The sequence below is a fragment of the Xyrauchen texanus genome, chromosome 26 (genome assembly GCF_025860055.1).
Source record: "Xyrauchen texanus isolate HMW12.3.18 chromosome 26, RBS_HiC_50CHRs, whole genome shotgun sequence".
NCBI classification, from domain to species: Eukaryota; Metazoa; Chordata; class Actinopteri; order Cypriniformes; family Catostomidae; genus Xyrauchen; species Xyrauchen texanus.
The window spans coordinates 1,383,312-1,410,811 of NC_068301.1; the positions used below are offsets into that span (position 1 = coordinate 1,383,312).

A 27,500-nucleotide genomic window follows, 5' to 3' on the forward strand; every position below is an offset into this window, starting at 1 on the left:
TTATATTTACCTCAGAATATAACTCATCTGAGATTTATGTTGCATTTACATTACTGTAATTGTTTGCCGAATGTGTTGTTGGTAGTCGGCCTGTTCAATATATCAGTTTTTCTTTGTATTTACATTTGTGTAAGGATTGTGGGATTCTTGCTGTAAACGCCCCCTGACATATTAATACATAATTATAGTATACTACAGATGTCAGCTGTCAGTATTTGGGTGTCATGTTGTTCAGTGCTTCTGAGTGTGGTGCTGTTTGAGAACATGCGGACGGTCTTGTGTGATTGGAGTCACTGTAACGTGCTGAAACAAGTCAGAGCAAATTTACTAACATTGCCTTAAAGTGATTGACTTATGGTTATTACATACTGTATGCTGTTAATTCAGTGCTCATTCATATAGACTGATCGAGGCTACTGAAGTCTGATAAATCTAGTTGTGGTACAAAATTGTCACTTCCAAAAGTCAGTTGTCAATTAAGAAATATTCTTTCTAGATTTCAGTATCGGGCATCGGAAACACTTATTGATCAGCACTAGTTGACACATTCAGTGTTGTTCTTTTGTTTTTTTTTAAATAAAACAGATTCCTCACTACCGGAGCCTAAAAATAACTAGTCTGAAGGACCAGAGAGAACAGTTCTGTGCAGTTGTGCTCCCTATTAAGTGAACAGATGTGGACGAGGTCACTTGTCCTGACCTCTAGAGACATGTCTGTCTAATTTATGTTGACAGTTTTTTTTTTTAAACGGTCTACTGTCTGTCTCGCCTGTATGTCTGTCTGTCTGTCTGTCTGTCTGTCTCGCCTGTATGTCTGTCTGTCTCGCCTGTATGTCTGTCTGTCTGTCTGTCTAGAGTCTGCTTGACAAAGATATTTACAGTGTGTTTACAGCCGCTGAACAAGTCTGTATTTGGTAAATGGCTCAATAGACAGACTGAATTAAATATTCACGTTAATGCGGCGACAGAACGCTGAGAGTCATTTTGTCGTATGAGATGGGAGAGATGTTTTGAAATACATCACAGTAGTTGCGAATGTCCGCCGAATTAAGACGTTTGAGGTGGAAAGAGATGATTCAGAATTATTCATAAATTCTTCAACATTTAGAGTGAAATTTAACAAAGCAGAATAACTAAATTATTTGACTGAGCTGCTGTGAAACTAATTACACACTGACTGTGTTAGTAAAATACGTTACTGGGATCACTTTGTGTACACCTCAGGCTGTGTACACATCTTATATGCTTAAATGTGCTGTAAGCAATTTTAGCCATTCTTTAATTTCCACAAACCGAACCATTGGATTAGCCACGCCCCCTTTCCCCAAAACCCACCCTCAAAATATACCAAATGAGCTTTTGAAGCTGATCTCGAGCAGAAACGGTTGTCAATAACAACAGCTGCAAAACAGCGCCCTCAACTGGCAACTGTTATGAACAACATGGCATAAAAATGGCATTACATTTACATTTTACATTCATGCATTTGGCAGACGCTTTTATCCAAAGCGACTTACAGTGCACTTATTACAGGGACAATCCCCCCGGAGCAACCTGGAGTTAAGTGTCTTGCTCAAGGACACAATGGTGGTGGCCATGGGGTTAGAACCTGTGACCTTCTGATTACCAGCCCTGTGCTTTAGCCACTACGCCACCACCACTCCATATTTATTATTAAGCCTCAATAATTCTCAGCAACTACAATACTGTGAGAATGAGCAAAAGTATTGACAGGCAGAAAGTGTCAGAGACAACGCAGGGCTCGATATTAAGCATTGTCCTCTGGACAAGTAAATTGCTCATTAGAGAAAGAAAATTAATAGAAATAGATTAAATATAATAGAACAAAAAATACAAATGATTATTATGATGACACACTAGACAGCATTAGCATACCTCACCAAGAACGGCATTTTGGCACAATTTATAAATGTATTTGAATGTTCAGGTGTGCATTAGCTCGAGCATGTTCAACACACATACGCCGCCTGTCAATCAAACAGGGTGCAGCTGTTACTAGATTGCTTGAGTATTATAAATTACATGTTATGGATTACTTTCAACAGTATATTAAGAATATGTATAAGTGACAATAACTTTCTAATAAGTGACACAGGCCTCGGCTATCACAATTATAGCCAGTTATTTTTTAGTAATTGACGTTTTAATCTGTCTATTTGTCCGGTCGGGCAAGTAAAGTCTCTTACACTTGCCCCTTCAAAAATGCATTTGTCCCAGACAAGCGTTAATGTCGAGCCCTGCTTTGGCCCACGGACAGATTTGTGTTTGCTGTTTACTGAGTCTAGATCTGTCACAGAGACCGGTGAGATATCTCACAACGCTTATTTCATAGGACATTATTTTGCATTCATTTCCATAAAAAATCACTTGCAGCACCTGTTATTTGGTTTGGTATAATATATTTTGGTATATATATTTAGCGCTGTCTACTCCACAGTTATAGGGTCGTTGTTCTCTGTCTGTAGTTTTTATTGAACATAAAAACTCTCTTTTTTCCAATGCGATGCTGTAAGAGTAGGGAAAAGAACTGAAGTGAAATGAACACTTATTTTACACAATATTTACTAAAAATTCACTATAACACATTGCCAGAAATGTGCATTATCATTGAAAATATCATTGAATTGTATATTTGAATAATTCCCTTTATATTCTTTTGTTCTTTACAATCAGTTGTTGATTAAAAACATCAAAAATAGAAGCATTTATTTCTAATCACAAATCACTTCTGTGAGACATTCACTGAACTGATGCTAGTCTTAAAGAGACAGTACTGTTTCTACATATCAATATAAATACTTATATTGATATATATAATATAATATAATATATGCAGTTTTTATTTCATGATCATACTTATTGATTGAAATTGTTTCAATGTGACAAATGCTGAAAAACTCAACTAAATTATATAATTTTATTCTAAAATATTATTTTCATAATGTACCTATTTAGAAAGTCGTCTTTGTTAGGGCTTGGTTTTGATAAAGATTATTCGATTCGATTTCAATATCGATTCATATGGGTTTATTTCAGTTATAATATCCCTTTGCTTACATATATAAATATAATAACTAGTTACAATATGAAAATATAAATTGTATTATTATATTTGATTAGTTTTGGTAGGATCATTTTGCAAACATTTGGGCTTTTAAAAAAAATAACAAATCCACGTGTTCAGTCAGTAAATAAATGATGTTTAATATATTAGTTTTTGTTTTGTGCTTATTGTTTAATTGCATATTTGTACTATTTACAAGTATTTATATTGATTTGTTGAAGACATGCTAAAAACTGGTACTGTCTCTTTAAGAAAACCGGCAGTTCTGTGAAGTGTGGCTGTAAATGAGCGTATGTTAACGAGAGAGGTCTCAAATGAAAAGTAGCTCAACTCTCTGAAACGATGATAATTCTGCCATCAGTTTCTCTCTTGTACCACCTTGACTTTCTTTTGTTCCACTGTTGATAGAAAATCATACTTGTTTAGAACCACATGAGGGTAAATCAGTTTGATGACCCCTGATCCCTGTCCGGTTTGTTCTCGTGACACTTGTCGTCATGTGCTGGCTCAGATCTGCTGTTGCTGTTCAGAGCAGCTGTCAGTGTGAGCGCTGTTTCCTGTCAGTGTCATCATTAGTTAGCACTTCAGCTGCTCTCAGAAACACACTGATTCATTCATGTATCAAAACAGAAATCAAACGCTGCATCAGCTCACATACTATCCACTCTATATAGTATGCAAGAATTTAACTAGTGCGTTCCAAAGGAGAGTACATTGAAAACTGTTTACCAAGAGTCATTCCATGTCAACTCAACCAGAGATCCTCAGCTCGAAATTTAGCTGTTGATATTTAGTATTTTGACTAGTGAAAGACAAATGACGATCAAATGAAAATGTACAATTTAATGTACACATGGAGCCACATTGAGAGCCCCATATCTCTGGGATTTAACCACGTAGGGCCTTAAAAATGACAGTAGAAAAGGGAAAGTTTGTTCTGAACCAGAATCTAAAAGGATATTAAGATATCTTTAATAGTTCTGGAGTTATAGACACTCCAACTTTGGAAAATAATCACTAAAAAGTGTTTTTTCCCATTTTTGGACTAACACCATTGGCTTATAATGCAACAAGGGGTGCTGAAATCAACTGATTTTAGTAACAGTCATACCAATATCATTGTAAAAATAAAATAATGATGCTGCCACTTTTCTAAGGTAATTATTTTGACCTGTAGTGTGGCTCCAAAATCAGACGAATATTGTCAAGTTGATCCCCTTCTACAGAATAATGTATTACTCAGTAAATATTGATCCTTAGCATTTAATATTTTGTCTTTCAGCATCATATATGCTTATCTTTCACAAAATAAACCACTGGATCGCTTGGCAGTCGAGTGTGAAGCGGCTGGAATGAGGATTAGCACCTCTATATCTGAGGCCATGGTTCTCAGAAGGAAACCGATGGAGTGTGTACTCCAGGTAGGGAAGGAGGTATTGCCCCAAGTGAAGGAGTTCAAGTACCTCGGGGTCTTGCTCACGAGTGAGGGGACAATGGAGCAGGAGGTTGGCCGGAGAATCGGGGCAGCGGGGGCGGTATTGCACTCGCTCTATCGCACCGTTGTCATAAAAAGAGAGCTGAGCCAAAAGGCAAAGCTCTCGATCTACCGGTCAATTTTTGTTCCTACCCTCACCTATGGTCATGAAGGCGGGGTCATGACCGAAAGAACTAGGTCGCGAGTACAAGCGGCCGAAATGGGCTTCCTCAGAAGGGTGGCGGGCTTCTCCCTTAGAGATAGGGTGAGGAGCTCAGTCATCCGTGAGGAGCTCGGAGTAGAGCCGCTGCTCCTTTGCGTCGAAAGGAGTCAGTTGAGGTGGTTTGGGCATCTGGTAAGGATGCCCCCTGGCCGCCTCCCTAGGGAGGTGTTTCAGGCACATCCAGCTGGGAGGAGGCCTCGGGGAAGACCCAGGATTAGGTGGAGAGATTACATCTCCACACTGGCCTGGGAACGCCTCGGGGTCCCCCAGTCAGAGCTGGTTAATGTGGCTCGGGATAGGGAAGTTTGGGGCTCCCTGCTGGAGCAGCTGTCCCCGCGACCAGACTTCGGATAAGCGGTTGAAGATGGATGGATGGAAAATAAACCATTTCAGCTGAGAAAGTTTCTTAAATTTGATTTGACCTGGAGGAACCCTACTATTTCAGATGCCAATGTTTCCAGATGAATTGGCGTCATCGGTACATCTGTCTTTCACTATGTGTGAATTCTGTTTTTCGTTTAAGATCCCTCATTAATGATAATTTAACCTAATAATGATTTATAATCAGTGTTGGGTGTAATTGGATTACAAAGTAATTAGTTACTCCAAACAAACTACTTTAAGGCACAAAAGTAGTGTAACACATTTCATTTTAATTTCTTGTAATCAGATTACAGTTACTGACTTTCAATGCAAGTAATTACTTTAAAGTACACAGGCCTAAATAGTATTTGAGTGCCCGGATCAATACTGTCTATGGATTGGGGTATTAATGCGGCGTTCCAATGAAAGTGGGATGTAGGATATTCCTACTTGGTATCTCAGACCATAATGGCATTACATTGAATGGAAGACGACAGTAAGGAAACCAGCTTAGCAGGTGTTTTCGTCTGTCACCAGAGACGTCTCCTAGCAACCCAATTGATAAAGTTGGGCAGCTGTGGCTCAGGTGGTAAATTGGGTTGGCCACTGATCACAGGGCGGCCCACATGACTCCACATGCCGAAGTGTCCTTGGGCAAGACACTGAAACCCAAGTTGCTCCCAATGGCAGGATAGTGCCTTACATGGCAACTCTACCATCATTGGTGTGTGTGTATGTGTGTGTGTGTGTATGTGTGTGTGTGTATGTGTGTGTGTATGTGTGTGTGTGTGTGTGTGTGTGTATGTGTGTGTGTGTGTGTGTGTGTGTGTGTATATATGGGTGAATGAGTCACAGTTTAAAGCACTTTGAAAACTGCTAAGGTTAGAAAAGTGCTATATAAGTGCACATCATTTACCATAAACTATTCTACAATGCTAGCTTTTGTGCTACAGGTGTACAATTACCAAAAGAGAGTATAATTGACCATGTTTTATAAACCTGTTTCTGCAGCATTTGTCAAACAAGCTTCAATATCATGTAATGAACTTTGACTCATTGATCAATATTATTTAGCCTAATAAATGTTATTTTTTATCACTAACTTTGTAAACTATCTATGTGTCGACATGTATGACGCCAGGCAGCTGCAGCTCCGCGAAATCTTGAGTTTTTCCAAGTTGAGTTTCCAAGTTGGAATTCCGACTTCAGGTGGCGTTCCATTGCACTTTACATCTTTCTGATTTAAATGAAATGCAGCATTTGTATCTGTGCTTTTTGTTGCGGTGTGGAAGAAGAGAAGGTTGTGGCGGTTCTCTTTCGATATGATGTTAGAAGATGAAAACAGACGATGTGCATGTTCCTTTAACAAGGCTGTCAGTGTTAAGCGCACGCAGCACCATATCATAAATCATAAGTGCAAAGTCAGTAGACTTGGCCATGAAGTTATTTTCAAGCATGCACTAAGTCTAGGCGAAAGTGAGTTTGGCAACATGTCGCTAACGTGCTGGGTCAAGTGCAATTTAAAAATGAGGTTCTTTTATGGCACCGTCTGCGTTATATTATATACAGTTCATTCAGAAAGTATATAGACCCCAATCAACCAATCAACACTGCATACCCCATAATGACAACTTTGATAACTTTGCAAATCTTTTAAAAAGAAAAAACTGAAATATCACATTGACTAAAGTATTCAGACCCTTAACTCAGTACTTAGTTGAAGCACCTTTGGCAGCGATTACAGCCGCAAGTCTTTTTAGGTATGATGCGACCAGCTTTACACTCCTCTATTTTGCAGATCCTCTCAAGCTCTGTCCGGTTGGATGGGGACCGTCGGTGGACAGCCATTGTCAGGTCTCTCCAGGGATGTTCGATTGGGTTCAAGTCCGTGCTGTGGCTGGGTCACTCAATGACATTCACAGAGTTGTCCCGAAGCCACTCTTGCATTGTCTTGTCTGTGCTTTTTGGGTCATTGTCCTGTTGAAAGGTGAACCTTCGGCCCAGTCTGAGTTCCTGAGCTGCATTAAGCTTTCCTTCAACCCTGACCAGTCCCCAATCCCTGCCACTGAAAAACACCCCCACAGAATGATGCGACCGTTGGGATGGTATAGCGCAGATGATGAGGGGTGCCTTGTTTCCTCCAGACATGATGCTTGAAACTGAGGCTAAATAGTTCAATCATTGTTTCATCAGACCAGAGAATCATGTTTCTAACAGTCTGAGAGTCTTTAGGTGCTTTTTTGTGTGTCTTGCACTGAGGAGAGGCGTCAGTCTGGCCACTCTGCCATAAAGCCCAATTCAGTGGAGTGTTGCAGTGATGGTCGTCCTTCTGTAAGTTTCTCCACACATGATCTCTGGAGCTCAACCAGAGTGACCATCGGGTTCTTGGTCACCTCTCTTACCAAGGCCCTTCTCCACCGATTGCCCAGTTTGGCCAGGCGGCCAGTTCTAGGAAGAGTCCTGGTTGTTCCAAATTTTTGGGATTTAGGAATTATGGAGGCCACTGTGCTCTTGGAAACCTTCAATGCAGCTGAAATGTTTTTGTAGCCTTCCCCAGATCTGTGCCTCAACACAATCCTGTCTCTGAGCTGTGCAGGAAGTTCCTTTGACCTCATAGCTTGGCTTTTGCTCTGATATGCATTTTCAGCTGTGATACAGTAGACAGGTGTGTGGCTTTCCAAATCATGTCCAATCAGTTAAATGTGCCACAGGTGGACTCCAATCAAAGTGTTAAAACATCTCAAAGATGATCCAGAGAAACGGGATGCACCTGACTTAAATTTCTAGTGTCATAGCAAAGGGTCTGAATACTTATGTCAAAGTGATATTCAGTTTTTTCTTTTTAATACATTTGCAAAGTTATAAAAAAATCTGGGTTTTGCTTTGTCATAATGCGGTATGGAGTGCAGATTGGTTTGGGAAAAAAATCCTTATTGAATATGGCACGCTTCTTTTATACTCATTGAAAATGTGGTACTGACACACAAATCATGGCTAGGAATGACAGTGATTGTTTTGGCAGGAACGTCACTTCTACCGGTTTATTTTGAAAAATGAATTTATTGAAACACAAAATTGTTTTACCAAAATTATTTCTAAATTCAAATGACACAAATCCATTTTACTTTCTCCAACTTTTTCCACCAGCCCCTTTTGCAGTGACTTAAAAATCACTTTTACGACAACAGGTTGAAAAATACCAATAAGAATTAGATCATAAATACAATTTTAAATATAAACACAAGAATAGTCATTTTGTTTCATAATATGATACAACAGTAACTGTCAGGGACATAATTGAATGTTTCACTATATTTTTCAGAGTTCAGACATTAACTTTATTACCAGCTGCTGGTGGAATATCCAAATTGCAATCGCAGGAACTGAATTTAGAGTTTGTGCTGAAAATAGACCTGCTTTTTTAAATGTCTTAGTGCAATGACTTATTTCTCAGGATAATAGACAATTGTGCTTTGCTTGCAAAAAAAAGAGCCCCTTGTGTCCAGTTCCCTGTTTAACTCCAGGACCGTTCCATTATTTAAAATCGATTTTTCCAACCCAGCATGAAATGAAAGTGTTTGTGCATTCATCACACTTAAGGGCTTTAATTGGGGACTCATTTATGTGTGTGTGTGTGTGTGTGTGTGTGTGTGTGTATACTCAAGGCAAGAACTCTTGTTTTTAACTAGAACTTCTGCTTTAAGGCAACAAACACACACACACACACACACACACACACACACACACACACACACACACACACACACAAATATCAATAGTGTACTGGGAAAGTTAGCTCGGCTGATAAACACAGTCAGTCACACTCAAGTGATATTACAATAAAACCAAAGCGAGCTTTATAATGAAACACCTCCTCCACACTCCGCTATCATAATCTTAATTAACAGCAACACCCGCTCAACAGACAGCCTCGTTCTGATTCAAATGACTGTGGGACATGTGTCTTAATTGAGTTTCCCTGCTATATAATTAACTTTTTTGTCATTTTGTGTGCGTCTCATTTGCTATCATGAAGGGTTCGAAGTTATTTACTCACCCTCATGTCATTACAGACCCAACACAAACAGAGATGTAAGTCTCAGTCTTTACTTCATACAATGTAAGTTAATGGTGTCATTCTGCACGTACTGTATCTTTTTATGTATATATCAGCGTTATATTGCCCATTGCCTCCCCTGGTATCTAGATATCGCCATTTACCCTTTAAGATCTGAAGGTGTTTTTAAAGGTTTCCTATTTCAGTGGGATACCCAAAATTAAAGGCTTATAACTCGACAAAAAATCAAGGGTCACGTGTTTGGTATCATTGTCAAGAAAACTTTTCACAATTTTTAATGATATATTATTAGACATTCTGAGACTCTCAGCCTAAGAAACTGCTGAAATCACACAAAAAACTGAGCCAAATGATTATAATTTTTTTTTTTTACATTTTTTTTTAACACTATATATATATATATATATATAATATATGTATTCATTCTGTGTCATTTGAGTCATCATTGAGTCTGTGTCGTGTATTTGGCGCCATCTCCTGGTGGTCATATTTAACATTGTGCTTCATGTGGATTATCTAATGATCTATACATCTGATTATCTTGTGTGTGGACTCGATTGAAAGATAATCACAGACTCTAAATAACGATATGTGATATTTTATGTTACGTTTATATTTCATGAAATTATAAGCGAAAAAGCAGCATATAAGCAACACAAGCATATTTGTCAAAGACATATATTTAGCTGTTACTCGCTATATGTTTTTCTGTGAGTAAAACAAATAGTCTGGTAGTATTTGACTCTTTAAGAGCTTTCCAACAACATATGACACATGACTATTTGATGAGTTTGATGTTTTTGTTAATTGCAATAAGGTAAACAGTTTTTATAAATGATAAAATGTAACACTTCTGATTTATCTGCAAATTTCAAAGCACTTGTTCAGTTTTGGTCATAATGCCTACATGCATTATAAAGTAGAGCTTCTAAACTTTCAAACGACACCTATTTTGTGTTGGCCAAGACTGTAATTGTTCATATTTTGACGATTACATGGGCCCATCCGAGCATAAGTCTGTTAGTATTTATAAAAATAATAGCAGCTGTTATTTTCCCCCTGCAGTTCACTGGATGTGTCGTAAGAACAGTTAAATGCGCAGAAGAAATGAGGCGCTCTGAGCAAATGTCCAGAGTTACGGCAGACCTAGATTAATTGAGTCTTTCCAAATAGGCCAAACTGCTGTCAGCGGGGGACAAACACTTCAGGGAGCTGATTAGATAAGCCAGAGATTAATGCCAGCCTCTGTTTGAAAAACAAATTCAATTGAATTTCAAGCTGTGCCATTGTGTTCCTGACTCTGTTTTTACTTTATAGACTCAGAGAATACAGTTATCAGCATTAGAGACACATACTTTCAATATTAAACTAGGAAAATACATGATAAAAATACAAATTATTACACGTTTAAAAACTATGATCAACTACACAAAGAGTGAAATAAACAAACCATTACAATATTTATGGCCTGGTGTGAAAATTATTTATATACATTTTTCATAAATTACGATTGTCCCACAGTTGTGGCGTCATTTCCACCAGACCAAACAGATTCACCCCTAACAAAGTTTGTTCAAAAGTTAGTGTACTTGTTGAACAAGTGGACAAAAGTGTCAATGAAGAGCATGAGATGAAATATGAGACACAACAAAGAAAATTCAAGGGAAATATCAAATATTTTTATTCGCTGTAATTTCCAATCAAGCTTTAATTTTGCCAGATTGTGCAAAAACATGTCAGAATATTATTGGAGTATATATATAAACGGGGAGGATGGCATGGCCGGGCCGTGATGACATACGTCTGGCCCTGAATTGTTCTAATCAGCCGGGAGGGGGACAAAGACGAGCCGGAGGAGCCAGTTAGAGAGAGAGACACACGTGGCCGCCGTGTATGTGTCTGTGTGTTTAAGTTGATTTAAGTTGATTCATGTCATTAAAAGTTTAATTGACCGCTGAGCCCATCCTCACCCGTTACAACTATTTAATTGTGTGTATTTAGGATTCAGAAAATGTTAACTATGTAATTAGACTTAGCAAGACAAAGGAGACAGTCCTTTTATTTAAAAAAAATAATCCAATTCTATTAACCCTTTAAGCCCGCCGGAGGGCACATAAGAAAACATATAATTATCAAAATATGAATAACTCCAGTCTTGACCAACACAAAATAGGTGTCGTTTGAAAGCTGAGAAGCTCTACTGTACAATGCATGTAGACATTATGACCAAAACGGAACAAGTGCTTTAATATTTACAGACAAACCAGAAGTGTTCAACTTTGAGAATTGTTATTTTTTTTTAAAGTAATTTTATCCCCTTTTCTTCCAATTTTGGAACGCCCAATTCCCACTACTAAAGCTGCGTACACACTGCCAGTGACTTTGTCGCTGCAGGTCGCCAGTAACGTTTATAAATGACATTCACGGATGTCATTCCGTTGCTGTTGACAGCAAATCGCTTTTCTTGCCGCTAAAAGCAACATTTTGGAGGGAAAAGACTAAATATAAATTGAATCAGTACATAAAATTCTTTATATCAAAGATGAATGAGAAACAAGGCGTGCTGTTTGCCATAGCGGCTGTTTATCTGCGGCGAAAACGCAAACGCCGGTCTGTCAGGTCCAGATACAGATCTCAGATACACCTTTCCACGCAGTATTTTTTCTTAAAAATGTCCTTGTACGTGGGAAGAGACATATCATAGAGCACTGGAACATTTCTAACAGCAAGAATTAGCCTTTCATCCATCTTTCCGTTACTGCAGGAGGAGAGAGAGAGAGAGAGAGGAGCACGTGAGCTTCTCTCCTATTGGATGTCGCTTCCGTTAGTCGTTCTTCATTTGAACAAAGTTGAACTTGTCTCAACTTGGTCGCGTCGCTGGACACGCCCACATCTAGTCGCCAACGGTCACGACAGCTCGTGTCGCCAGAAGTCGCTGTGCTCTCATTGAAAATGAATGGGATGGAGTCGTGCACGATGTCGCTGGCAGTGTGTACGCAGCTTTAGTAGGTCCTTGTGGTGGCGCAGTTACTCGCCTCAATCCGGGTGGTGGAGGACGAGTCCCAGTCGCCTCCGCTTCTGAGACCGTCAATCGGCGCATCTTATCACGTGACTCGTTGTGCATGACACCGCGGAGACTCACAGCATGTGGAGGCTCATGCTACTCTCCACGATCCACACACAACTCACCACACGCCCCATTGAGAGAACCACTAATCACCACCACGAGGAGGTTACCCCATGTGACTCTACCCTCCCTAGTAACCGGGACAATTTGGTTGCTTAGGAGACCCGGCTGGAGTCACTCAGCACACCCTGCATTCAAACTCGCGAGGTGTGATAGTCAGCGTCAGTACTAGCTGAGCTACTCAGGCCCTACTCCTTCTTGAGAATGTATTAATAATTTTGCACTGTTTTTATTATTGCAATCAGTAAAAACATCAAACTCATCAAATAGTGTCATATGTTGTTGTAAAGCTCTCAAAGAGCAGAATACAACCAGCCTACCAGAGTTTTTTTTAACTTGCAAACTAAAATATAGTGAGAAATGGGTAAATATATATCCTTGACAATTATGTTGGTGTTGCTTTTTTGCAGTGTTTTCAAAAAATAAACAGAGCATAAAATATGACATACCATTACTTGGAGGCAATTATCTTTCAAACGAGTCCACACACAAGGTAATCAGATGCATAGATCATTAGATAATCCACATGAAGCACAATGTTACATATGACCACCAGGAGATGGCGCCAAATACACGACACAGACTCAATGATGACTCAAATGACACAGAATGAAACTCATTCTGTGAAATCTCATGACTAAAATCATGTCTGCATGCTATGCAAACCTTTAGTCATTGTTGTGTTTGCATGTGTAATTAGTTCTTATGTACAATTATTATCTTTTATTTGTACATTACTGTCTAACTTAGTCTTTTCGGTACCCAGAATTGTTGTGGAAATGAGTTTGGTTAGATTAAGCGGTCAGTGTGTCACTGCTGCTCTTTGTAAAGTTGTTTTGTTTCTCAAATCTTTCTAGGCCTGTTGCGATTATTAAAAAAACATCTGATTGCGGTTGTTTGATCTAACTGCTGTTATTTAAGACGACTGCGATGTGCTATTATTGGGCATTCATATTCCAATCAGATTTTAATGCCCAAATAAGTGATATTATGCTATTGTATAATATAATATAAATATAATAAAACATGTATAAAAATAAAAAAATTTGTTTAATAATTATTGTAAAATATATTAGTTCAAGTTGACCAAAAAGAGAGACGTATTTTAAGTATTTATTAAATAAAACATTAAAATAAAACATTATTTTTCATGTCATTCATAAGTTTTTAAAGCCTTAAAGGGAAATAGTAGTTTATCCCTATTTTATTAGTTGATTTATATATTTCGTTAAATACTGTATGTAAAATCACTTATTAAGGTGTATGAAGCGCACATGCATAAAAAAAGCACAACTTAAAAAAATATTATAATTTATATGACAATTAATCATAAAAGCCCATAATGATACAATCGTCACAGCCCTAAAACAGACAATAATTGTCATAAATGCATTTATTTGTTTGACAATTAATATTCAGCCAAATGTAATATCGGGACAGCCCTAGATCTTTCCCACGAGTCCTCACTGTATCCTAGACACTCATGTACAAACCCTGCTGTTCTGATCCCACAGGATGCCACAAATCTGTCTTAGTTTGGCTGCGTGTTGAGTTCATCTTCATATTGACTGTCACTTAGCACAGATATCTCATTAGTGCTCATTTACTGTAATGGACATACATGAGTGTGAACAGCTTTTTGACTTGTTTATATAAATAATGTAAAAGCCACATGTAGAATCACTGTTTGATTGCCATGGTTACCACACAAAACACTTTCTGGAATCGTCTGTAGAAAAATTATTTAATATTTTATTTAGAATTAGAACAATTATGAAAATAATGGAAATGGTTATAATTCATGATTTAAAAAGTACAATGAATTATGTGAGATTCAATGGGTTAAGAGTAAATAGCACTGTCTGTTATAAGCTCACTTGCCTTTTATGGGTTATTTAACACAGAACATCAATGCCTCAAGATACATTCTTAAAGTTTTTCAATTCATGTTGTTATCAGCATTTTTGTTTTTGTTTTTGTTGTGACCTTCACTCATCATCCTTTACTAGCTGCAGATACTCATGAAAAACACAAACTTCTTTTCAAACCCAGAAAATAAATCATTTCATGTTGCATTTGATTTGTTAACCTCTTAATTTTAAATTGTTACAGATTCTCGTGCCATCATCATGTTCTAGAAAAATAGCATGTTTGAAGGTCTTCTCATACAGCAATGTTTTGATGAGACTTAAGCAGCGACTGCCAGAAACTAGCAACTAGAGTTCGACCGATGGTGGATTTTGCCGATAAACTGGCTGATAGTATTTAAAATTGATTTATTGAATGTTTAAAAAATTATCTTAGTCTTTCCTTATTGAGGCTACAGAAGTCCAAAATAAATAAAATACCAAATGCAGTAATGACCACAAACAAATGAAGATTTGATGTCTATCATGGAACTTTTAAATATAAACAAGCCCAAAATACACCGGAGACTCTTATTTTAAAATGATGGCGACTCGGCACCATTACAATAACCAATAGTTCCACAATGCAACTAACGGCATGATTAATCGGTAAAACCGATATATTGCCAATAACTGTTAGTTCCAAAATGCAACTAATTGCACCGATTAAACGGTAAAACCAATATATTGACAATAATCAATAGTTCCACAATGCAACTAACGGCACGATTAATCTGTAAAACCGATATATTGCCAATAACCGATAGTTCCACAATGCAACTAACGGCACGATTAATCTGTAAATCCGATATATTGCCAATAACCGTTAGTTCCAATAGGCAACTAATGGCACAGACGATTAATCGGTAAAACCGATATATTGCCAATAACCGTTAGTTCCTCAATGCAACTAACGGCACGATTAATCTGTAAATCCGATATGTTGCCAATAACCGTTAGTTCCAATAGGCAACTAATGGCACAGACGATTAATCGGTAAAACCGATATATTGCCAATAACCAATAGTTCCTCAATGCAACTAACGGCACGATTAATCTGTAAAACCGATATATTGCCAATAACCAATAGTTCCAAAATGCAACTAACGGCACGATTAATCTGTAAAACCGATATATTGCCAATAACCAATAGTTCCAAAATGCAACTAACGGCACGATTAATCTGTAAAACCGATATATTGCCAATAACCAATAGTTCCAAAATACAACTAATCGCACCGATTAATCTGTAAAACCGATATATTGCCAATAACCAATAGTTCCAAAATGCAGCTAATGGCACGATTAATCTATAAAACCGATATATTGCCAATAACCAATAGTTCCAAAATGCAACTAACGGCACGATTAATCAGTAAAACCGATATATTGCCAATAATTGTTAGTTCCAAAATACAACTAATCGCACCGATTAATCTGTAAAACCGATATATTGCCAATAACCGTTAGTTCCAATAGGCAACTAATGGCACAGACGATTAATCGGTAAAACCGATATATTGCCAATAACCGATAGTTCCAAAATACAACTAATCGCACAGATTAATCAGTAAAACCGATATATTGCCAATAACCGTTAGTTCCAATAGGCAACTAATGGCACAGACGATTAATCGGTAAAACCGATATATTGCCAATAACCGATAGTTCCAAAATACAACTAATCGCACAGATTAATCAGTAAAACCGATATATTGCCAATAACCGTTAGTTCCAATAGGCAACTAATGGCACAGACGATTAATCAGTAAAACCGATATATTGCCAATAACCAATAGTTCCAAAATACAACTAATCGCACCGAATAATCTGTAAAACCGATATATTGCCAATAACCAATAGTTCCAAAATGCAACTAACGGCACGATTAATCAGTAAAACCGATATATTGCCAATAATTGTTAGTTCCAAAATACAACTAATCGCACCGATTAATCAGTAAAACCGATATATTGCCAATAACCGTTAGTTCCAATAGGCAACTAATGGCACAGACGATTAATCGGTAAAACCGATATATTGCCAATAACCGATAGTTCCAAAATACAACTAATCGCACAGATTAATCAGTAAAACCGATATATTGCCAATAACCGTTAGTTCCAATAGGCAACTAATGGCACAGACGATTAATCGGTAAAACCGATATATTGCCAATAACCGATAGTTCCAAAATACAACTAATCGCACAGATTAATCAGTAAAACCGATATATTGCCAATAACCGTTAGTTCCAATAGGCAACTAATGGCACAGACGATTAATCGGTAAAACCGATATATTGCCAATAACCGATAGTTCCAAAATACAACTAATCGCACAGATTAATCAGTAAAACCGATATATTGCCAATAACCGATAGTTCCAAAATACAACTAATCGCACAGATTAATCAGTAAAACCGATATATTGCCAATAACCGTTAGTTCCAATAGGCAACTAATGGCACAGACGATTAATCGGTAAAACCGATATATTGCCAATAACCGATAGTTCCAAAATACAACTAATCGCACAGATTAATCAGTAAAACCGATATATTGCCAATAACCGTTAGTTCCAATAGGCAACTAATGGCACAGACAATTAATCAGTAAAACCGATATATTGCCAATAACCAATAGTTCCAAAATACAACTAATCGCACAGATTAATCAGTAAAACCGATATATTGCCAATAACCGTTAGTTCCAATAGGCAACTAATGGCACAGACGATTAATCAGTAAAACCGATATATTGCCAATAACCGTTAGTTCCAATAGGCAACTAATGGCACAGACGATTAATCAGTAAAACCGATATATTGCCAATAACCAATAGTTCCAAAATACAACTAATCGCACCGAATAATCTGTAAAACCGATATATTGCCAATAACCGATAGTTCCACAATGCAACTACCGGCACGATTAATCTGTAAATCCGATATATTGCCAATTACTGTTAGTTCCAATAGGCAACTAACGGCACGATTAATCTGTAAAACCGATACATCGGTCTACCTCTACTACAACATGTAATCTCAAATAATATAAAGAACTAAAAATATGATTGCTTCAAACTAAAATTTAAATGCTAATAACACACTTGTGTATGTATAATGTCTTTTTTATATTTCAATAGGAACAGGTTTACTTCCACTATGTCATAGTATAGTATAGCATGTCACATACTGCATGATATTGGTATAATTGTTTGGCATGTTATGTTTAACCATGGGTATATTTAAATTTGCCGTCTCAGATGTTCCATGTTGTACACCGACTGACCCAAGCTCATAGAGTTGTGTGCAAGAAAAGGACATGCACTTCTTTTTAATTAATGAATCACAGGTGAAATGTGGTCTGTATTCAGAGTGTTCCTGCTGAAGTGCTTCTCTTACACAACAGGTTTCTCTCTCAGCTGATGTTTTTGTGTCATGTACGGGTGTGCGATCCGTTGTTCTGTGACTGTCAGTTGTTGTGTTTGATGTTCAGTTTGTTTCTATATAGCCAGATATCTTTTGCAACACGAGGAGCATGAGATGTCTTCTTCAACCCTTTTTACTTCTGTAGTGTGACTTATTTCTGAGTGAACAAAATATTCAACATTCATTGATTTGATGCTAAAAAAAATAAGATAAAATAAATAAGAAAGCTTGGTCACTTCATCATTAAAAGACATTTGATTCTTTGAAATTACATGCACTGATGAATCGGTTAAAAATAAGACCCCAAACATGCATTAATTTCATGTTAAACTTGCATTTGGGTTAATAAACATAATCTTATTACCTTTAATCCTGACGGTAAATAGTAAAAGTGTTGTCAAGATACCATCTGTGGAGCGGAGGGGGGCGGGGCTAGAATGTCGCACGCCCGGTCGCCAATCGGCCCGATGGGGCGCGCGAGGGATAAAGGCGGTTCGAGAGAGAGAGAGAATTACGGGCATGTCCGTCATGTGTGTGCTTAGTTTGTGCTTTTGTTTTGAGTTTGATAAAGGCGTCACTGGCCGCCTTTATCCCTTGCGTGCCCCATCAGGCCGATTGGGGACCGGGTGTGTGACATTCTAGCCCCGCCCCTCTCCGCTCCACACCATCATTAAGTGAGTTATCATTCTCACAGTTTAGAAACAGATCGATATTAAGTCGTTTCACCGTATACAGTTGCATACTGAGGAAACGGATGTTTGTTGTCGTGGGAATCTGTCGCGTTAAATGTAAAGGATTTACAGTTACAGCACAGGAAGGTGTTGATCACAAGTCCAAAATCACTGCCAAACGACACATGATTCACCTCAACTTCGCCAAACTGTGTCGCATTACTGTGGGTCTTCTGACATCTGCTGATTTCACATAAGTCCAGAAATGTTGGAAACTGATGGAGTAGTGGATTGTGTTAATGTGTTTGGGTGTGTGTTTTCCAGCTGGCCGAGTACCGTCAGAGGAAAGCTCAGTCTGATGGACAGAAGAAGCAGAAGAAGAAGAAGAAGAAAAAGTCAGAATCTGAGGTGGAGGAACGTGTGAGAGATGAGCCGGGGGAAAATAATGGAGATCAGCCGGAGGGAGAACAGAACACTGTGTTTTCACTCTCAAAGACCCTCCGTTGTGGAGAAACCGTCACACATGACCAGACGTACACTATAGAGGTGAGCAATAATATGAGCAATTAAGACATTGGTGTCTATTCCTCATTGGTTTGCAAAGATTGTTCCGGTGTTTTGTTTGGCTTATTGTTTTTTTAATATGGAAGCCCCAAAAGGCCATTGTTGACATTCATTTCACATTCATTAGCGATCTTATAGCAATTCACGTGCATTGCAAACCTTGACGGAAAAGTTGGAGAAAGAATTGCCATTGTCTTGTTGCATTACGCTGCACAACATGCAAGCGTAATGCAACTGAAAACTGAAAAAGATATTAAGAAAACCGAGAAGGGGGCATCTTCACATATATAAAGTGTTCATAAATATGACTCCACGTGTTGTAATATGCAAGATTGTAAATTTTATTACCATATTTCACTTTTTATCTTATCAATCACATTTCTCATTCAATCAAATTGTAAGATTCGACAAGCTTTGCACACCTGGATTTGGGGATTATCTGCCAATCTTCTGTGCAGATCCTCTCCAGCTCTGTCAGGTTGGATGGGGACCGTCGGTGGGCCTCTCAAGGGATGTTCGATTGGCTTCAAAGATAGTTCAATCTTTGTTACCCCATAATGACAACTTTGATAACTTTGCAAATCTTTTAAAAAGAAAAAACTGAAATATCACATTGACTAAAGTATTCAGACCCTTAAGTACTTAGTTGAAGCACCTTTGGCAGCGATTACAGCCGCAAGTCTTTTTAGGTATGATGCGACCAGCTTTACACTCCTCTATTTTGCAGATCCTCTCAAGCTCTGTCCGGTTGGATGGGGACCGTCGGTGGACAGCCATTGTCAGGTCTCTCCAGGGATGTTCGATTGGGTTCAAGTCCGTGCTGTGGCTGGGTCACTCAATGACATTCACAGAGTTGTCCCGAAGCCACTCTTGCGTTGTCTTGTCTGTGCATTTTGGGTCATTGTCCTGTTGAAAGGTGAACCTTCGGCCCAGTCTGAGTTCCTGAGCTGCATTAAGCTTTCCTTCAACCCTGACCAGTCCCCAATCCCTGCCACTGAAAAACACCCCCACAGGATGATGCGACCGTTGGGATGGTATTGCGCATATGATGAGGGGTGCCTTGTTTCCTCCAGACATGATGCTTGAAACTGAGGCTAAATAGTTCAATCTTTGTTTCATCAGACCAGAGAATCATGTTTCTAACAGTCTGAGAGTCTTTAGGTGCTTTTTTGTGTGTCTTGCACTGAGGAGAGGCGTCAGTCTGGCCACTCTGCCATAAAGCCCAAATCAGTGGAGTGTTGCAGTGATGGTCGTCCTTCTGTAAGTTTCTCCACACATGATCTCTGGAGCTCAACCAGAGTGACCATCGGGTTCTTGGTCACCTCTCTTACCAAGGCTCTTCTCCCCCGATTGCTCCGTTTGGCCAGGCGGCCAGCTCAATGAAGAGTCCTGATTGCTCCAAACATTTGGGATTTAAGAATCGATATGGAGATCCTTCAAACGAAGATTGCGATGCATCTGAAAATTTTGATTTTTACCCACACTTAATAGTTTAACTCATATAAAAAAGTGCATATCAGTGAAAATAATTGGATCTAATTATTTGTTTCATGTAGTGAAAAGACTGTGGGGAAACAGTGATCTGATGACAAAACAAGGTAAGTGGCAGAATAACCGAATCGGCCAAAAATTACATTCACATCATTGCATTCCTACCGAATACTTGTCTTTCCAGTTTTCTCTTTTGCTCTCTTGCGATAAATAAATTCATATGCTGTGTGCAGGGATTCAATAAACGTCTCAATGTTTTAAAGCCCGGCAGGTTTGGGTTGTATTTGCAGTTATAGATGAGTGTGAAATTAGTGGTTGCCCAGGCAACAGACAACTGCGCTTGAACTGGTTAAGCAGCCTGTGAGTGTCCTTGCAGCAGTGCTGGCATGATTTCAGTCTATTCATCCTCCTCTGAATACTTTTGTGTGCTTCATCAACAGAAGATTCTCCAGCAGTAATGTTGTTTTACCTCCGTCTGTATGCTGTAATTGTACTATCTCTCTCAATTTTAATTCAGTTTGTGAAACATTCATCCACTTCACAGCTGAGACTCGGTCGTCCTCCCTCACGTCATACTGAGTTTCTGTTTTTTCCAAGGACAAAAATGGTGTAATATGTATATAAGTTTAAAGTGTCTGTGTAACTTCCCCCTGCAGCTGTTGCTGTGGAAACAACACTTGTGAGTGTTACCGAGGCAGAGTCTTCAGAGGAAAAGTAAAGATAAATGCATCACTCAAAGTATGTGTGTGATTTATCTGAAAGAATATAACTAGAAAAAAAGCACAGATATCTCTTCTGAACCCTCCTATGCTATTCGGTCATTTTGTATCGAAATAATTTTTAAAATTGAATAAGAATGGTTTCTTTTAATTGAGCAGTAAAAGACTTGGTGATTTTTCCTCCATTTGCCATCTCAACATAAAATAATTGGGCTTGATTCGATAAATCTAAGTGGTCGTTAAAAAAAGCAAATCCTTTGTATTCGCGGTCAGAATTGACCGACCATTGAAAATGTATGAGAAAGACCAAAAAACAGAGCAATTTTTTTTATCTGTCAAGTAAAATCAATAAATCAGGGTCAAGGTTTGAGATGATAATGCACACACACACACACACGTGTTACTGGCATGACACGGTTTTCAAGTCATGTTATTTATATTTATGCCTCTATTGGGGCAATCTGCCCCAATTTTCTCATATTTTCTTCATGATTCAACTTCTAGAATTGTATGTTGTGGATTAAAAAAAAATAATCAAACAAAATTGCTTTATTATTATATGTTAATTAATGGTAACATTCTGAAATGTGCATGTAAATAAGATCAAACTAGCATAAAATCCCAAAAGAAATTCATAATTTCATTGTTCTTATTTCAGGGAAGAAAAAAAAACATTATCATCCATTCAAACCATTAATATCATTATCATCATAAAAAAAATATAATAATTAAAAAAAGGTTATACATTTAAGTCTTCTGATCAAACATTTGACTGTGGATACCAAATGAAAATTGTTAAATACCATAGGAGGGTTAACTTATTCAAATCATTGAAAGATTCACTATTAAATGGATAGTTGTGGTCCTAGATGCTGATTGGTCAATACAGTGTTCCAGTCAAAGTCAAGTTTATTTATAAAGCACTTTAAAATCTACAATGTAGACCAGGGGCTGGCAAATGTTTTGACATGGAGTGCCATTTTTTATTTTCCTGGTCAATGGCTGTGCAACTAAAATCCCAAGAATAACCAGAAAAAAATCCTATTTGGTGCTTCGATAGCATCAACCAACAAACTGCTTTTCAGCACAGTCAGCATCTCTCTCTCCTCCTCCAGCACTCTGGACACCCTTTTTATCCCTCTCCAGCTCTCACTGACACAGAACAGCTGTTAGAGATAATTTCCCACAGGTGTCAATCCTTACAGTTCTTACTCTCCCGACAGGTGTCAATCCTTATCGTCCTCGCTCTCCACACACGTCACTCGGCCATGCCCAAATCACCACAGGTGCATAACGCGGGACTGCTAAGTTGTAAAACAAGTCGTAAACACTCCAGGACTCTTATGTTGAAATGACAAAACGATAAATCTAAAAACTATCTATACATATAGTTTTGCAGATAACCGATAGTTCCAAAAAGCAACTATTGGAAACCGATATATTGGTCTACCTCTACATAAAATGACCACTACATTTCAAAGACCAAAGAGAACAGGTGAGAGTAGCAGTTAAAATACAAAATAGAGCACATCAGCACCCACTCGTTTGAAGTAGCTTGGTTCTCCCCTTTATTTTTCCCTTAGTGATTTCATAAAATCCTCCATAAATAGTTGTGCGCCATGAACCAAATTTAATGCAAAATATTCGGATATATACAATTATATAAGTAGTTTGATAGTGTGGAGTGAATGGTTGCTGCACAGCTCTTTTGGCGCACTTTGTTCACCACGATTCTCTGATTGGTGGATTTTCCCCCTAAGGATCATGGGTAGTAGTTCTTCAATAGGAATTCCACTATTAAACATGATTTTTAAACAATAAATTGGGAAGTGACACAAGACCACCCAAATCAATGCTTTACATGGCTTTACATGTTTTCTTATTTAAATGTTAACGGCCTTCCAATAAAGTGAGTATTAAATCAAAGATTCATCTCTCATCTGAACACTCATGTTACATTTTGTTATACTGACACAATTAAGTTACTTATAAGGAACATATGAACAATTTAAGCCCACGTGTGTTCTTAATAAACACACTATGCTTTTTAATTGTAGACTAAATGCTTCAAAATTTGCCAAATAAACTTCAATTTTTATTATTCTTTTAGATTTAGACCTCAAACACCATAACCAGTAAATGAAATGTTTAATTAATGAATTTGACAGTTCTCATCATTTTTTTCCTTTGCCTATTTATTTTCTCTCCGCAATTAAAATTCAGTACATAGATTTGACTGAATTCAGTTTAATATAAATTTTAATGGGATATTTGCTCAGTGGGCTTATTAGGAATAATGGGGACCAACACAATATAGGTGTCATTTGAAAGCTTAGAAGCTCTATTTTCTAATGCATGCAGACATTATGACCAAAACTGAACGAGTGCTTTGAAATTTGCAGACAAATCAGAAGTGTTACGCTTTTATCATTTTATTTGAAAAAAATTGCACTAAATATTGCAATGAGTTAAAACACCAATCTCATTAAATATCCATGTGTCATATGTTGTTGGAAAGCTCTTAAAGAGTAGAATTCAATCAGCACATTTGTTTTACTCACAGATAAAGATATAGTGAGTAATAGCTAAAGGATATGTGTTTGACAATTATGTTGATGTTACATATATGCCGCATTTTCGCTTACAACTTCAGGTAAAATAAATTGAACATAAAATATCATATATCATTATTTAGAGTCTGTGATTATCTTCCAAACAAGCCACCCACAAGATAATCAGATGTATAGATCATTAGATAATCCACATGAAGCACAATGTTACATATGACCACCAGGAGATGGCGCCAAATACACGACACAGACTCAATGATGACTCAAATGACACAGAATGAAACTCATTCTGTGAAATCTCGTGACTAAAATCATGTCTGCATGCTCTGCAAACCTTTAGTCATTGTTGTGTTTGCATGTGTAATTAGTTCTTATGTACAATTATTATCTTTTATTTGTTTGGAGATGTTTTTGGACACTATGATACATTATATTTGTAATGTTATAACTTTTGATTGCTTTTTCGTATCGACACAAAATCTTTCTCAGATACAGTGAACATGATTGGGAATAAAGCAAAACTAGTTTTTCGGAGCCACCATATTTACACCCAGAGATATATATAATGTCAGATAAGAAAAATATGAAAAAATACAATTTTGGCAACATTTTTTCAGCAGTTTCTTAGGCTGAGATTCTCAGAATGTATCATAATCTATATAAATAAAACATTTGAAAAGTTTTCTTTACAATGAAACCAAACACAATTTTTTTTCTGCTTTATAAGCCATATGTATAACTTTTGGTTATGCCACTTAAACAGGAAATATAAAAAAAAACACTTCAGAGCTTAAAGGGTTAAATGTTAAATAGTCGACCACTACTCTTTATATGTCATTAAAGCATCCTTCCTTAAGGATGGGTGGTTATGTAGACTGAATTGAATATATAGGTCAGACACTCCTATATGGATCCACATCGGTGTAATTAGCCGTGTTCCTCACAATAGAGCCACAGCTGAAGGAAATGAGAACAGCAGTATGTCTTGCTTTTATTTCTAAAGTGCTCTTTCCTGTTGGGCTGATGTGACCGGTGATGATAAAACTCATTCTGAAGCTTCTGCTCTCTTTGCTCATCATCATGGTGGGTTTCTGAAAGTACGTCCAGATCTATCGACTCGCAGCTTTCATATCGAGATGGTTATATTTTAAATCAGTGTCAGTCTTGATTAGTCACCCTGAATGCATTGAAAGTGGAACAAAGTAGAAATTAATTTCACATGTGACCTTATTTTGTTCTTTTTTTATAGCCGGAGAGTGAGGTGTCCACGACGGCAGAAGACTGCTCCTCTGAGGTAAGGTCAACTAGATGTTCTTCTAAAGACAAGAGACTTGTTTGTTTCTTTTATTCACATCTTTATTCCTAGATGTGTTTTTTATTCTGATGCTGAAGTTGAGTGAGTCTTTAGTGTTGAATCTGTTTTCTACAGCCACAGTTTTCTTGTGTTAATGTCTCAAGGGACTTTACTGTGCTTGTAGAGGGTTTAAGATGCGGCAAAACACAGAAATTCACAAACTGTCAGTGTTCTGTGTCCTCTCGAGCACTCGAGTTGAATGCACCATGTGACCTGCCGGTTGCCAGGCAGTGAAATCTTAAAAAGACTTAAATGGCCCCAAAGATGCCCAAGTGCCCTTCACATTGAAGCCACCTACATGTACTGTTGTTGCTCCAGCGTAATGAATTATTAGAATTGCATGGACATTTATAGCTTTAATTTGGTGCATTTTTGGACTCATCATTCACACATACTGTGAACTAATTGCAAAAAAATTGGTCTAATTTTTCAGAGAATTACCCAAATACAGAAAGAGACTCCAATTATATTGTATGTGTTTATAATCTTATGATAAACAGAAAGTAAAAAAAAAACTACATGTATTTTGTTGTTGTCATAACTTTGTAAGCATGTAATTCTGGTTCTCCCTCCAACAAGTCTTATTTTATTCCACTAGATGGCAGCAAGTACTAGAAAACATAATGTTTCTTCTATCACCTTCCATCACAGTATACAGATGTGAACTGTAGGGGGCGCTCTAACACATTTTACCCCTCACAGATGTGAACTGTAGGGGGCGCTCTAACACATTATACCCCTCACAGATGTGAACTGTAGGGGGCGCTCTAACACATTATACCCCTCACAGATGTGAACTGTAGGGGCGCTCTAACACATTTTACCCCTCACAGATGTGAACTGTAGGGGGCGCTCTAACTCATTATACCCCTCACAGATGTGAACTGTAGGGGGTGCTCTAACACATTATACCCCTCACAGATGAGCTCGTCCATAGACATTCAGTCTAATGTTCAGTTCAAGCAACACCCTCATTATTTCATTGAATATCTCGGCCTCTGAGTGGACTACAAGCTCAATCCAAGTGTCATTAGATAGCTGAGATTCTCCCCTTTGCAAGGATGTTGATCATCAATAGTCAAAAACATATTTCTGATGATTTGTTCTACATGATTTTCCTTCTGGATGGCATATTTTATTCTGGACTTGTAAGATATAACACTGGATTATTCACACAAGCTCACAGATGAGTAAACAGTAGATCATTGTTTTAGAAATCTCCTTAAGGTACAAACATATAAAGTTTTTGGCTAATGGGGCTTACAGCGACAGTGATCGGAGGATAAAAGAAACGTTTGTATTAGATGACTTACAGAAATCATATTTCACTTTGTGATTCTTTTGAAAATCTTTTAAGCTGTGGTATTAGGGCATCAAAATTAACTATACAGTCCGATTCCTGAGAGTGAGATCTTTCATTTGATATATGACTTGTCCATTTATGTGCGATGTGAAAAACTTCAATTTTCATAAAAATATTTTTACCTCATTACCTCTAGGGGGCGCTCATGTTCAACGCGAATGTTTTAAGGACATATATTGTTATGTTAAATAAAATAAATGCAAAAGTGATGTTATATCTGAAAAGTAAAAATTCTAAGCTTTCAAATGATATGCCTGACTTATGGATACGGAAAGTTTTTAACGTTTTAAGCGTAAACTTTTTTCCTGATATAGCGCCCATTTTGGACCCGCCAGCTCCAGAGTTTAAGGGTTTAAGGGATTGGAGTACATCTGGACTGTCAGCTGTGTCTTCTTCCACTGCTCAATCAGGCGTGAGCTAAAGTGCTGCTTTCACGCGCCATTATTAGCGATTCAAATGATCTCATGTTGCGTTAAATGAGATTAAACGAATATTTGACAACATAAATTGTTGTCGACAATTTTTGTGAATGTTCAAAGTACACCCATCAGTAGGAGAGAGTAAACAAACTTGCCCTGCCATTTTTACATATATTGTCATAAATGCACTCTTTCATTCATCGTGACAGGTGAATGGTTTCCATGAGAGGACAGAGAGAGAGTTATCGTCCTGTGTGATTGTGGTACAGTAATCTATTTAATAAACCAGTCCACATTGGTTCAGCAATCGCTCTCTGCCTTGTTCTCTCTTCTCTCTTCTCTCTTAAAACTCCTGCTTTTGGGAGACCAGATTTCTTTTAATGCACTAACATTACTCACATTTCCTCCTTTCACCTGCACGTCTGTGGCTCAGCTGGTTAGTGAATATGCTAAAGTCAATGGAGGCACTACTTTGGCATTTTAACCTCACACAGTGAATGGGGGAAATGGGGGTGCATGGCATTTCGCTGGGTGTATATGATGTTGGTGGTTGGGGTGGGAGTGTTTAATGGGCATTTAGCTGCTACGGGGAATAAAAGAT

The 27,500-nt window shown here is 37.8% G+C and overlaps 1 protein-coding gene across 1 annotated transcript in view; it reads left to right on the forward strand.

Moving 5' to 3' along the window:
- The window catches only part of akap9 (A kinase (PRKA) anchor protein 9), a 135,828-nt gene that overhangs the window by 2,193 nt on the left and 106,135 nt on the right, over positions 1–27,500 (forward strand). The window contains exons 2-4 of the mRNA XM_052093451.1: positions 18,744–18,965; positions 25,013–25,057; positions 27,109–27,162. Coding sequence (XP_051949411.1) covers positions 18,744–18,965; positions 25,013–25,057; positions 27,109–27,162 — 321 coding nt within the window. The remainder of the gene's footprint in view (positions 1–18,743; positions 18,966–25,012; positions 25,058–27,108; positions 27,163–27,500) is intronic.